This window comes from Nannobrachium achirus (genome assembly GCF_963921795.1).
Source record: "Nannobrachium achirus genome assembly, chromosome: 16".
NCBI classification, from domain to species: domain Eukaryota; kingdom Metazoa; phylum Chordata; class Actinopteri; order Myctophiformes; family Myctophidae; genus Nannobrachium; species Nannobrachium achirus.
In genome coordinates this window covers 19,185,076-19,198,127 of record NC_137823.1, presented here as the reverse complement: position 1 = coordinate 19,198,127, position 13,052 = coordinate 19,185,076, and the positions used below count along the sequence as shown (strand labels likewise).

At 42.5% G+C, this 13,052-nt stretch overlaps 1 protein-coding gene across 1 annotated transcript in view; it reads left to right on the top strand.

Annotated features, from left to right (window-relative positions):
- Positions 1 to 12,492, top strand: part of vipas39 (VPS33B interacting protein, apical-basolateral polarity regulator, spe-39 homolog) — a 28,080-nt gene extending 15,588 nt beyond the window's left edge. Inside the window, exons 11-19 of the mRNA XM_080744067.1 lie at positions 513 to 540; positions 669 to 742; positions 2,150 to 2,225; positions 3,107 to 3,241; positions 5,731 to 5,772; positions 6,831 to 7,007; positions 10,623 to 10,712; positions 10,856 to 10,960; positions 11,499 to 12,492. Coding sequence (XP_080600193.1) covers positions 513 to 540; positions 669 to 742; positions 2,150 to 2,225; positions 3,107 to 3,241; positions 5,731 to 5,772; positions 6,831 to 7,007; positions 10,623 to 10,712; positions 10,856 to 10,960; positions 11,499 to 11,519 — 748 coding nt within the window. The 3' untranslated portion in view covers positions 11,520 to 12,492. The remainder of the gene's footprint in view (positions 1 to 512; positions 541 to 668; positions 743 to 2,149; positions 2,226 to 3,106; positions 3,242 to 5,730; positions 5,773 to 6,830; positions 7,008 to 10,622; positions 10,713 to 10,855; positions 10,961 to 11,498) is intronic.
- Positions 12,493 to 13,052: the final 560 nt, after the last annotated feature.

Below are 13,052 nucleotides of genomic sequence, written 5' to 3'. Positions count from 1 at the left end.
AAATGTCTATACCTTTATACTAACCAGCGCTGTAAAGTAAGTACATTTACTTAAAGGGATACTGTCACCTAAAGGGGTTGAGGGGCAGATTACACTGTGACATGAGCTTCTCTGAAAACGGTCTGAAACAGTCTGAAGCTCATGTCACAGTGTAATCTGCCCCTCGCTCCCCAACAACAGCTGACCAGTACAGTAAGTAGTCATATAGTCAGGCTATACAGACAGTTAATTTAATTGGCTTATAATTGCGCATGCATATTAACTTGTTTTTTAAGATGATTCTTAAAGTGACAGTAACCCTTTAGGTGACAGGCCCCCTTTAAGTAAAATTCTTTAGGTATTTGTACTTTTACTCCACTACAATTATTTGAAAACTTTAATTAAGAGTTATACTTTTGATTACGGTATTAGTACAAAACATACATTAACAACTTCAGCCCTGGCCTGTACACATTTTGGCCATTAGAAACTAGCAGATCTACAAGCTCTGCTAATTTGTTGATGTGTTGCAGGTCTCTGGGGAGGACAGAAGACGTGGCGGTATGTATGGAACCCATAAACATTACAACTCTTAACACAAAACCACTTGGTCTGGTTGTTGACCTTGTGATTGGTCATCTGTGCCTCTGTCTCCATGGTAACCCGTCTTGTCTCTATGGTAACTGTAGCTGCTCCGGTACAAGGAACATCTCAGTATTAAAGACGAGAACAAGAGGAGGGACTTCCTGAAGAGCTGTCTCAAGTAAACACACACACGCACACACAAACAAACAAGCAAGAATCAAATCTGGGACCTTTCTTTTTCCCCAGTCGGTCTCTCTACACCAGGGGTGCCCACGCTTTTTTGACTGGAGAGCTTTTAAAATTAACAGAGCAACATGATCTACCCACCCCCCAAAAAATTACCTGGGGGAATAGTAGCGGCACTGGGGTTACATATAAGACAAACGCACTTGAAATGGGAAATGGAAGTGATACAAACACGCTTGAAATGGGAAATGGAAGTGATACAAACGCACTTGAAATGGGAAATGGAAGTGATACAAACGCACTTGAAATGGGAAATGGAAGTGATACAAACGCACTTGAAATGGGAAATGTAAGTGATAGGTTTTGGGTTCTTTGTAATGCTACTGACTTGAAAAAAAAAAGCCTTTGTGATCTACTGGTAGATCACGATCTAGCTTTTGGGCACCCCTGCTCTACACATTCAGCTATGGCCGCCCTGGCTCATATCAATGCTTGTTTCATTATTGCCATGTCCTATCTGCCTACAACACAATGCTCTATTGCAGGGGTTCCCAAACTTTTTTGTCTCAGGGCACCCCATAATTATTATTTTTTTAATCCGAGGCACCCCTACATTATGATTTTGACTCCCAGCACCTTATATTTATAGCATATCGTCGTTGTCGGGTGGAAACCTTGTATGTCCAAACCGTTCGTTTTGTATTTATCATCTTAAAAAATGTACTAAACTCCGATCGGCTGTTTTCACTAGTTTTGTGCGATGGTCTTGTATGATGAAGCAGGGCTTTGCTTTACCAAAAGACGTTTGAACCTTGGCACATACAAAGCCATTTTGGTTAGAACTGACTGAAAATAACTTTGTACTTCAAGTTTAAAATGATACTAAGTATTTTTTCAAGTGTCCAAATAAATTCCAAATATTATCAAATGATCTCGCGGCACCCCTGGACTGCCGTCACGGCACCCCAGGGTGCCCCGTCACCCACTTTGAAAACCCCTGCTCTGTTGGATAGAACCAGTGGTTCTCAAAGTGAGGTCCAGGGACCCCGGGTGGTTCCTAGTGGGGGTTCCAAATCGTATCCAGACAACTATTCACAATCTGTCTGACCACGTGAGACTTAACTTATGGGTGTCCTAGAAATGAAAAGGTCTGATAAACTATCCAAGTCTAGTTTCTATTCTGTAATGGTGTTTAGTAGAAATGGAATATCATTACTGTTTTTACAACGTCCATGTGCGTGTGTGTGTGTGTGTGTGTGTGTGTGTGTGTGTGTGTGTGTGTGTGTGTGTGTGTGTGTGTGTGTGTGTGTGTGTGTGTGTGTGTGTGTGTGTGTGTGTGTGTGTGTGTGTGTGTGTGTGTGTGTGTGTGTGTGTGTGTGTGTGTGTTTTTCTCTTTCAGTCTGCCGTTCTCTCCAGAAGATTCTGTTCACGTCCAGGACCACTACACACTGCTTGAGAGACAGATTATTATAGAGGTACAGTATGTCTGTCTGTCTATCTACTTTCTGTCTGTACAGTAAAGGGCTGTCCATACTGTCTCTGGACACCGAACCTTTCGGTCGGAAAGTAATTAGCGTTCGGAAAGTAATTAGCGTTCGGAAAGCTGCACGTTGGAAAGTCGGAACTCTCTGACGAAAAGTTTGGACAGCCCTTTAGTCTACAATTCTTTCTGTCTGTCTGTCAGTTACAAGGTTCCCACGGTCATAAAATTCCTGGAAATATTTTGAAATTAGAAACATTTTTTTCCAGTACTGGAAAAGTTTTGGAATTTATCAAGGGTCCTGGAAGGTCATGGAAAAAAATAGCTATGCATTGTCTTTGGTTATTGATTTTGTTAAAACATTTTGGAAATGACAAATTAACATTGGCCAAATTGTCAAATACTAGAGGCAGAAATTGTGAAAATAGCCGATCTACATGCTCAAAACGCCTCGCAATGAGCATTTTAGATCGGCTATTTTCACAATAGAACCGTGTTATACAAAATTCCTCAACTCTTAGTGCTCGTCGGGGTGCCGGGTCCCCAGTTAAAACATGATTATTTCGGGGGTCACGGCCTGAAAAGGTTGAGAACCACTGGCATACACTACCTGTCTTAGGGCATTGTGCATAGGAGTAAGTGACCTGTTATTGAGCTGAATTATTGTTATATAGTTCTGGAAATTGGGTTAAATATTCTGGAAAAGTTTTGGAAATTAATTGGTAAAAATGTGTGGACTGCAGCATGATCCATAACCAGCACAAACTGTTCGACTTGGCCAACACAATTGTGTCAATACTAGAAGTTCATTCTAGTGCTCACATGTGCTGTCTGTCAGTCTGTCGGTATAATGTGTATGTGTGTTCTGTCCACCAGGCTAATGATAAACAGGCGGAGGCCAAAGGTTATCCAGACATCTTCAAGAAGTTTCCTCGCAAGGCTTCCATCCTCAACATGCCCATCATCACCACCTTCTACTACTCCTGTTTCTACCACTATGGAGAGTCTGATGTAAGTCAACCAGCACAGTGATTATATGGTAAAGGTGCATTTATATAGCACCTTTATCCAAGGCACTTTACATAGATTGTGCATTACATTCACCCATTCACACACACATTCATACACCGATGGCAGAGGAAACCATGCAAGGCACCAACCTGCTCACTGGGAGCAACTATAGGGGTTCAGAGTCTTGCTCAAGGACACTTCGACACTAACTGGGGGATCCTGGGATCGAACTGGGAACCCTCTGTGTTCTAAGACGGCAACTCTACCACTGAGCCACTGCCGATTATCAACCTTTTGTCAGTTCAAGGACCCCCAGTTTGATATGCATTAGACCACGGACCCCCATTTGATCATTTGAATTATCTCAGAGACACCAATCCATACTATTAAAACATCTTAGTTTATTTAACTCTGATTGTGTACATCGATTTACCGGTAATTTTAGTCATACTCTTTTGAATAAACTTTTAGTTTTAGTCACATTTTAGTCAACTGAAACTAACTAAATCTGCAGTTGATTTGGTACAGGGGTTTTCAACAGACCAGCTGGTGGTCTGCCAAGATATTGCATGTGACCTAGGGGGGGTCCCCAAATTATTTTGGGAGGTCCCCAGATGATTAACTTAATGTGCAACATTGTTTTCTCACTCAACAGTAAACAAACCAACATAAAGTGTAAGTGTATAGAGCATACATGGGCAACTTGCGGCCCGGGGGCCACATGCGGCCCCAACCTTCACTTAATGCGGCCCACCGCTTCAATTACTTCAGTTTATATCAGTAGCTAAATGACTAGTATTAAAATGTTATTACATTTGTTATGTCCAATGTATTTGTATTTAAGTTCATAAATTAACATAAGAACATATAAATGCATTTGAAATTAAAACAAAAAGAAGTCACTTTTCAGGATTCCAATTCAAAATTAGCAAAAATAGCTGATCTACGTTTTGAGCTTATAGATCGGCTATTTTTGCTATGTGTATGCATTGTGGCCCTCTGGAGTGAGTGTGAAAATGTAGTGGCCCTCACCATGGTATTGTATCTGCACATTTCTAAAGTGACCATTTAAGGACTCCTTAATACCACTAAAACAAATTAAACATTGGCCAAATTGTCAAATATTAGAGTCATACATTTTGAAAATAGCCTATCTACATGCTCACAACGGTGTTGTGAGCAATAGAGCAATAGAACCATGTTATACAAAATGTAATGCCTCAACTCTTAGTGCTCGTCAGGGTGGGGGTATCCCCGGTTAAAATATGATTATTTTCTGGGTGGCGGCCTGAAAAGGTTGAGAACCACTGCCCTAAATGACCTGGTGACCTACTTACCAGGGAATTCAACAGAACAGGAAGTTTGAATCTCAAGAAGGGAAAGTTTACCAGCTTGCCAGGTTGAGTTATAATTATTAAGAAATGTGCCCATAATCTCACACCTAGCCTATTAATTCAATTATTTTCTTACATTTGATGGAATACCAGTAAGACTCCCTAAACCGGGAGATAAGCAACCGTCAGGTCAAAATTTGGAAGGCGATGGTAGCCAATCAGGAGGGAATATGGAAAATGGGACAGATGCATTTTGATGACATGACTGTAGAGATACTGTGTACCGGTTTGTGTGATTTTAGGGCAAAATCTGTAGGAGCAGTGTCCAAAAATGTGTCTTGCAAGAATGGGCCTCATGGTGGCTCTAGAAGTGGGTCATGTGAGAAATGAGGGGTTGTGGTTTGGCAGCCAAGGAGTGTGTGTACAAAGTTTGGCATGGATCGGGGCAACGGTGGCAGAGATATGAGTAGGAGAAAAGTGTGACGTGTGACGTGACTGACGAGGGTGGAGGTTTTGATAGTAACTGGAATATAATTTAAACATATTTGAATACATTTAACAAAGGTATTTTATTGATGCATAAAAAAGAAATCCCATGGACCACCTGCAGGCCTAATTATGCCATGGACCAGTAGTAGTTTGGTGGACCATTGGATGAGAAACAGTGGGATGTATAGACATGGAGTGGCTCAGGAGGTAGAGTGGCTTGAGGAACCGTAAGGTTCCCAGTTCGATCCCCCAGAGTTAGTGTTGAAGTGTACTTGAGCAAGACTCTGAACCTGTAATTGCTCCCGATTAGGGATGGGACGATAATTGCTATTATCGTTCATCATGATAAGAAAACACTCACAATAATCGTATCGTGGAGATTTCAATTTATCGTGCAATTATCCTCCGTCATGCACTGGGATCAATTCACCTTTTATTTGCTGCATATCCGGTACATTTAAACCCTCTGTGATTTGTAAATCGGACCTGGAGATAACATACTTGATTCAATATTTTTTTTTTTTCACTCTCTACCAAATCTCTTTGCCAAAAAATTGCCACGTTCAGATGTAGCCACAACGGAATGTATTGATTGGTGGTTGATGGTATATTGATTGATGTTCACTGTCTGTCTGTCTGTCTGTCTGTCTGTCTGTCTCTGTCTAGGGGACATACAGTAGTCCGGCCAACATCCGCAAAACCTTCAGGGTGAGAAACGCACGTTAACATTTTTAAATGTTCAAAATAGTGAAAATAGCTGATCTACGAGCACACAACCGCGAGGCGTTGTGTGCTTGTAGATCCGCTATTTTCACTACTTTTGTGCGACACTTTTGTATGATGAAGTAGGGCTTTAATTTACGAGAGAGAACAAAAAAACATGCACATTTGAAACTTAGAGATACAAGGTTTCTGCCCGACAGTGACGATATGTTATGCTGCGTTGTGTCATGTCAGCTGAGTGAGAAGCATGTTATGTTTAGGGCTGGGACTTTAACTGATTCCTTTTGATTAATTAATTACAGAAAATTAACGCGATTAAAAGAATTTACGCATTTTAATCGCACTTAGTTTTTGCACCATGGAACCTTTCTCACTGGCCGAGTTTCAGGCACCAACCAACAGACAACAAACCGCAGTGCACTCAATGGGAGAAGAAGACGATCAGACCCCTTGTTTGCTCGGCCCAGTGGATGAGACCTTTAAAAAGCTCACTCGTATACCAAAATGCGTTTTAATTGAAACAAAATAGCTTCTCAGGTTGCCTGGCTCCAGCCCATAGACCCGCCCACTCTCTGAGCGGACTCGAGCTCCAGCGCAGTGTCTGAAATCAGGCTACTTCTCAGGTCAAATATTTATTTGCGATTAACATGCGATTAATTTCGATGAATTAATTACGTGTAAAGGGAAGACTGTCGCACACCCAGTAGTTCCTCTCAAGCAGGTGCGTAGGTCACAAAGCAGTAGAATTAATTGAGGAAATACACCTGCACACTGCCACTTGCGCGTTCCAAAGGTCAAATTTATTGCAACGTTTCGGTCGTGAGACCTTGAGAAAGGTCTCACGACCGAAACGTTGCAATAAAGTTGACCTTTGGAACGCGCAAGTGGCAGTGTGCGGGTGTATTTCCTCGATGAATTAATTACAAAGCCTCTAATTAATTATTTTTTAGGGTCCCAGCCCTAGTTACTGTATGTTGTGTTGTGTCAGCTGAGTGATAAGCAGTACTTGGTGATATGTCTTATGTTGGGTTGTGTTCTTTCAGCTGAGTGAGAAGCAGTACTTGGTGACGGCGCTGGGAGCCAGGTCCAAGCAGAAGGCCTGGCTGGACGTGGACGCTCTGTTCACCAGCAAGAACTGGCTGGGAGTCAGCAAGAAACGCTCTGCTGTGGCCTTCACCAGAGTGGTGGACATACTGAGCAAGAACAACGCTCCTGTGCTGGTACGCGCGCGCACGCGCACGCGCACACACACACACACACACACACACACACACACACACACACACACACACACACACACACACACACACACACACACACTCAGGAGGTAGAGTGGGTTAGCCAATGATCCATGCATGCGCGCAGGGGGTAGGGGGGGACGGGGGGGATTAACACCTCCACTTTTTTTGGGTGGGGGGGATATCCCCTCCAGTGTTCAGGAGCTCTTTAAATTTTTAAAATCGCTTCATAATTGCCCGATCTATGAGGAATCAATCTGCAGTTTTGCTTTGCTTCATATAGATGCGTGATCGCTGATCGCGATGCGTCATGCCAATTTAGCCAAATAAGAAAAGAAAAAAAGCTCTCGAAGCACTATAGGCTATACATGGCATGTTGACAGCTTTTAAGTCTAAATATGTTTTTTTCCGGACACACACATGTACAGTAGGCCTATGTGCTACAGTTCAAGGACATGCAGCAGCCGTCTGGCTGCCATTACCTAGGCGCTGAATTAAGTAATTAAACAGCCCTATTCTTTTACATCTCTGTCATTTTTGGTCTAATTTTACAAATGTAAATTTCTAAATAATAAATGAAATGTATTTATTATTACTGTACTCAATATCAAACTAAATCAGGTGGGATATGTTTTATTTCGTTTAATTAGGCTACTGGTTCCATCAGATTCCCTTTTTTTTTGGCAGGAGGCCGCCGTTCCGTAGCCTATTAATTAATAGGCCACTATGCGTCCATTGTTCACTCAACAAGGCCAGCCTATGTCACACTGACACGCTGGCATGAGATGAGAGAGACAAATAGATATGTGGACGTGACAAAAAAAAGTATTATATTAATATAGCCTTCTCTCTCTCTCTCTCTCTCTCTCTCTCTCTCTCTCTCTCTCTCTCTCTCTCTCTCTTTCTCACCTTTTTTTCTCTATACGCAAACAATGTCGGTTCTAATAAAACAGACCTTATTGAGTGTGAGATATTTACAAGCATGATATCACTGTGATATGTGAATAAGCATTAGCCCCCCCATCCTCTGGTTTTATGCCAGTTAAATGGAATGACGGACAAGCTTCTGATTGGTGAATCGGTTTCCTCACACGTTTCCATGAAAACACACCCATGAATAATTTTTCACGTGGTGAGCGCACAATTACGATCATCGCAAATCACATAATCAGCTGCTGAGCGTTATTCATGCGTCAAACGCGATCGTCGGCAGTCGGTATCTCCTTAGCACAGGCGTTAATTACCGCCTTCTTAATTGGGCCCTGAGTAGTTCTCATTTCAAGGCGTATTACTGCCCTCTAGAGGCACAGTCCCACCAGTGCAGTGCAGTCAGCTCAGCTCAGCTGTTCTGAATGAGTTTAATTAATGCAACGCGATAGTGACAAGCAGGCAGGCAGTGGCAGAAGGAGACCGTCATTGCAGGTGCTGGACCTGCTGCTGGTGTGTGTAGGCTAGTCTCACATCATTCTCAGTCAAAAAACCAAAAAACGATAACGTCGTTCTTTAAATCAAGCAACAATGTAAGTACCTTTGAACAGATGCATAATGGAAATGCAATTTCGTTTGTCAACACATTTTAAGTTACGTTTCCTCTTGTTACTGTGGGGGGGATACAGTAACAAGAAAAAAAAAGCCTTGAAATCTGCGTAAAACAACTGTGTAATTCAGCTCAAGTGGAGGGGATATGTCCCCAGTGGTGAAAGTGAGCCGGAACCCCCGTTCCGTTAAAACATTTGGGGACGGAACGGCGTTCCGTTAAGAAAAGGAGAAGCCAGCTGTCAAAATCCCATGTTAAATAACCTCCCACAAACGCACGTCCAGGAAGAAAACAATAGCCTATACCAAAGTCAGATTAACATACAGTAGGCTACAAAAGTGTTACTTGTTAGGCTATATTTTCTGATAAAGTGCTTCTAAATTATTCCCGTGGGTTTGTGTAGGTCAGTGTGATCCATTCTGTTCGCGTTTCAGTGTTTGTTTGACACGGAGCGAATAGAGGTGGGACGTTCGCGAACGAGTCGAGTCTTTTGAACGGCTCTTTGAAATGAACGATATGATTCGGTTCACAGTAGGGAGCCGTTCCTTTCTAATGAACAGTGGCCGTCTTTTGAACGGCTCTTTGAAAGGAACGGATCCCAGAGATCCGGCTCACTTCAAAGAGCCATAAATCCCATCTCTAGGAGGACTCGTTGCGTCTGTGCCTGCATGGATGCTATTCTGCATGTGTAGTGGAGTAGAATTAAAAGTATTGGAAATACTCCAGTAAAGTAGGCTAGGCTACACTTAAAACCTGTACTTAAATACACTACTTTAGTAAATGTACTTAGTTTACTTTAGATAACTGGTTATAATAATATTAATAATAATATGTGTAATAATATAATAAATATAATAATAATATATAGATGCTTACCCTTCTGTATGGAACAATGAACAATATGAACAATATGAAGAGGCATGTTTCATGTTACAGTAAGTGTAATGCCGTTGCCTAATTCAGGTGTAGGACCTGTAGTGTTTTTATTGTGTGTAGGCCTATAACTGTTCCAAAATGCAGTTTTCTATGCATTTCAGGGGTTTTGGGGGGTTAGAGCCTCCCAATTTTTTTCGGCCGCGCAGCTTCGCCGCGCGGCCAATTTATGACAGTTCCGGCAAGAATTTCAAACCACTTTCACCCCTGTATGTCCCCCCCTCCTCGGGGCAAAAGTGGGGGGGATATCACCAAAAGTGGGGGGGATACCCCAAAATTTTTCGCGCGCGCTACGCGCGCGCACATACCTCCCAGATGTGTCCCCTTCACTTTTAAAATGCCTCCTGCGCCCCTGGATCCATGGGTTGGCGGTTCAAATCCCAGCTTCTCCTGTCTACATGTCGAAGTGTCCTTGGGCAAGACACTGAACCCCAAGTTGCTCCCGGTGAGCTGGTTGGTGCCTTGCATGGTTTCCACCGCCACCGGTGTATGAATGTGTGTTTGAATGGGTGAATGTAATGCACATTGTAAAGCGCTTTGGATAAAAGCGCTATATAAATGCACCATTTACCATTTACACACACACACACACACACACACACTCATCCCAGGGACCACCTGCAATACCTCAGCAGACCACCGGTTGAAAACCCATGAATTATAGTATGCCCTAAAAAAAATCTAGAACACACCACTGACTGGTGCCATACCTTTGGTTGCTCTGTAGGCCAACATCAGTGTTTTGTACTCTTCAGTAACTGGGAGCCAGTGGAGGGAGCGGTAGAAGGGGGAGACGTGTGAACATTGTGGCCGGTTAAAGACCAAGCGTGCTGCAGCATTTAGGTCTTCAACATCAAAATATTGAATGTAGAAACATGTCTACAGAAAAAGCTGTCTACAAAAACATTACAAAATAGAATGAGAATACAGAGAGGGAGATAGTGAACGGGCCTGCGCGAGAGAGGGGCTTAATTTGTGAAGGTTTGCTCACAGAGAGAGAAAGAGTTTGTGATGATGGGACATATGTTGGTACACACAAAATACTGAGTAAAAGTATATTAAAATAACTTTGTGTGTGTGTGTGTGTGTGTGTGTGTGTGTGTGTGCGTGTGTGTGTGTGTTGTCAGGTCCTACAAGACTATGTGGCCCTGGTTGACGAACCGGAGCTGAGGATCAATCTGGCTATGAAATACAAATGTCACGACATTGTCATTAATGTAAGAACTGTCTGTCTATCTACACAGTATATATCTGCCTGTTATGTGCTTGTCTGTGTTTAATCTGATTGATTGATGGATGTATCGATGGATTGATGTATTGATTGATTGATTGGTATGTGTGTGTTCTGTGTGGTGATCAGACCTACAGGGACCTGAAGGACCGTCAGCAGTTGCTAGGATACCGCTCTAAGGTGGAGAGAGGATCCATGGACGACAGGAAGATAGAAGAACTGCTCTCCAACCCTGTAAGACTGACCTCTATGCTGCCCTACAAAGGCATTCTTTAGTGAAATTCTTGTATGTAGTTACAGCACTCTGCCTTTGTAGGGCAGTATACTGATCTGCCATGTTTTTTTCCTTTTTTATCTAGAACATTTGTGCAAGTCTTTGAATATTTTTGACCCGATTCTATAAATGTCTTCTAAATCCTTCTTCTAAATCAGTGGTTCTCAAACTTTTTCATGTCAAGGACCCCCAAAATTACATGAATTCGGCCGCGGACCGCCGATCTCAAAATATGTTGTTCCAGGGACCCCCAGAAGCAAATATTTGATTTACAAATGTTCGCTTTTGAAAAAGATATATTCAAAGCAAAAAATTGCAAGATTTTTCAAAAATAGCTGATCTACAAGCTCGCAACGCGGCAATCTGTGCCGCGCTGTGAGTTTGTTTGTATATCTGCTATTTTTCAATAGCTAAGTATAAAAGAATTCCAGTTAATGTGTTTAAGTGGTTCGGATTGAATAGGTGAAGTGATATATGTTTTGTCATGTGGTTCTACAGCAGATCAGATGGAAGAACTGACCTCAACACGGAGCCTCAACATGGACATGATTTAGCCAAGCTCTGCCACTGCGTTCCCTCGAGCAAGGCACTACCTGGGCTGTGTGTTGTCAGATCCACACACGACTGGAATGTAAAAAAAGATGTATAGATTTGACTGAACTACAGATATGGCCTGGTAAACCATCCCTGGGTGTGTGAATGTGTCTACTGCAGACCGGTCTGGCCTCGGGCGCTGAGTGGGAGTTTTGCAGAAACCCAAAAAAGGGGAAGAGACAATCTGTGTCAACAGGACACCCAGGGGTTTTCCTAAATGATTTTGGGCGGTTCCCAGATGATTAACCTAATGTGTAACATTATTTTCTCGCTCAACAGTAAATAAACAAACATAACATTTAAGTGTATATAGAGGGTATGTGTACATTTTCTAAGTGATAATTTAAGGACTTTTAATACCTCTAAAATGACAAATTAAACTTTGGCCAAATTGTCAAATATTAGAGGCAAAAACATAAAAGAAATAGCTGATCTACATACTCACAACAAGGCGTTATGAGCATGTAGATCTGCTATTTTCACAATAGAACCATTTTATACAAAATGTAATGCCTCAACTCTAACAACTCCAAGTTGTGCTCGTCAGGGTGGGAGGGTCCCCAGTTCAACTATGATTATTTTGGGGGTCGCGGACTGAAAATGTTGAGAACCACTGAATTACAGGGCCCTGAACGCAAACGTTGATTGGCACTGATTCTAGATGACCCGATGGGATTTTCTACAGAAATAGTACTTCTGTAACCCAGGGGCCTAGCGAAAATGACGTCAGGACAGGGATGTGCTGGGCCCCTGATTCAGCCCGGGAAAAAGTGTTGGGGAGGCCCTCATTGCGCGCTATAGAGAGAGAGAGATCTCTCTCTATAGCGCTGCTGCTACTCAAAGATTTGCCATTTCAGATCATGACAAGTGACAAGCCAGTGGGCCAATTACTGTACATGAGTTATATTTCGTCGTTGTCGGGTGGAAACCTTGTATGTCCAAAACCGTTTGTTTTGTATTTACCATTTTAAAAATGATTTAAACTAGTGAAAACAGCCGATCTACAAGCACACAACGCCTCGCACCGCGAGGCGTTGTGTGCTTGTAGATCTGCTGTTTTCACTACTTTAGTGCAACGGCCTTGTATGATGAAGCAGGGCTTTGCTTTGCGAAAAAAATTATAAATTTGAAACTTGGAGATACAAGGTTTCTGCCCGACAGTGTACTTTGTTGGCCGCCCAGCCCCCAAAATGGAACGAAGGCCGACATTTTATTTTTTATTTTTTCCTAATGGCCGGCCTGGAACGGCCGGGAATGAACCGGCCGTTCGGGAGTTGTCCCGCTTTTCCCAATGGCCAGCACGTCCCTGCGTCAGGACTTCCATAGTCCATACTCTATGGAAGAGTAGGGACAACAACCACAGCACATTGGTTAAAATAAAGTTTTGTTCATCGAAATAAGTCCCCAATTGTCGCGTTGGTAACTTATTCATCTCAACTTGTCAATGCAAAAATCATT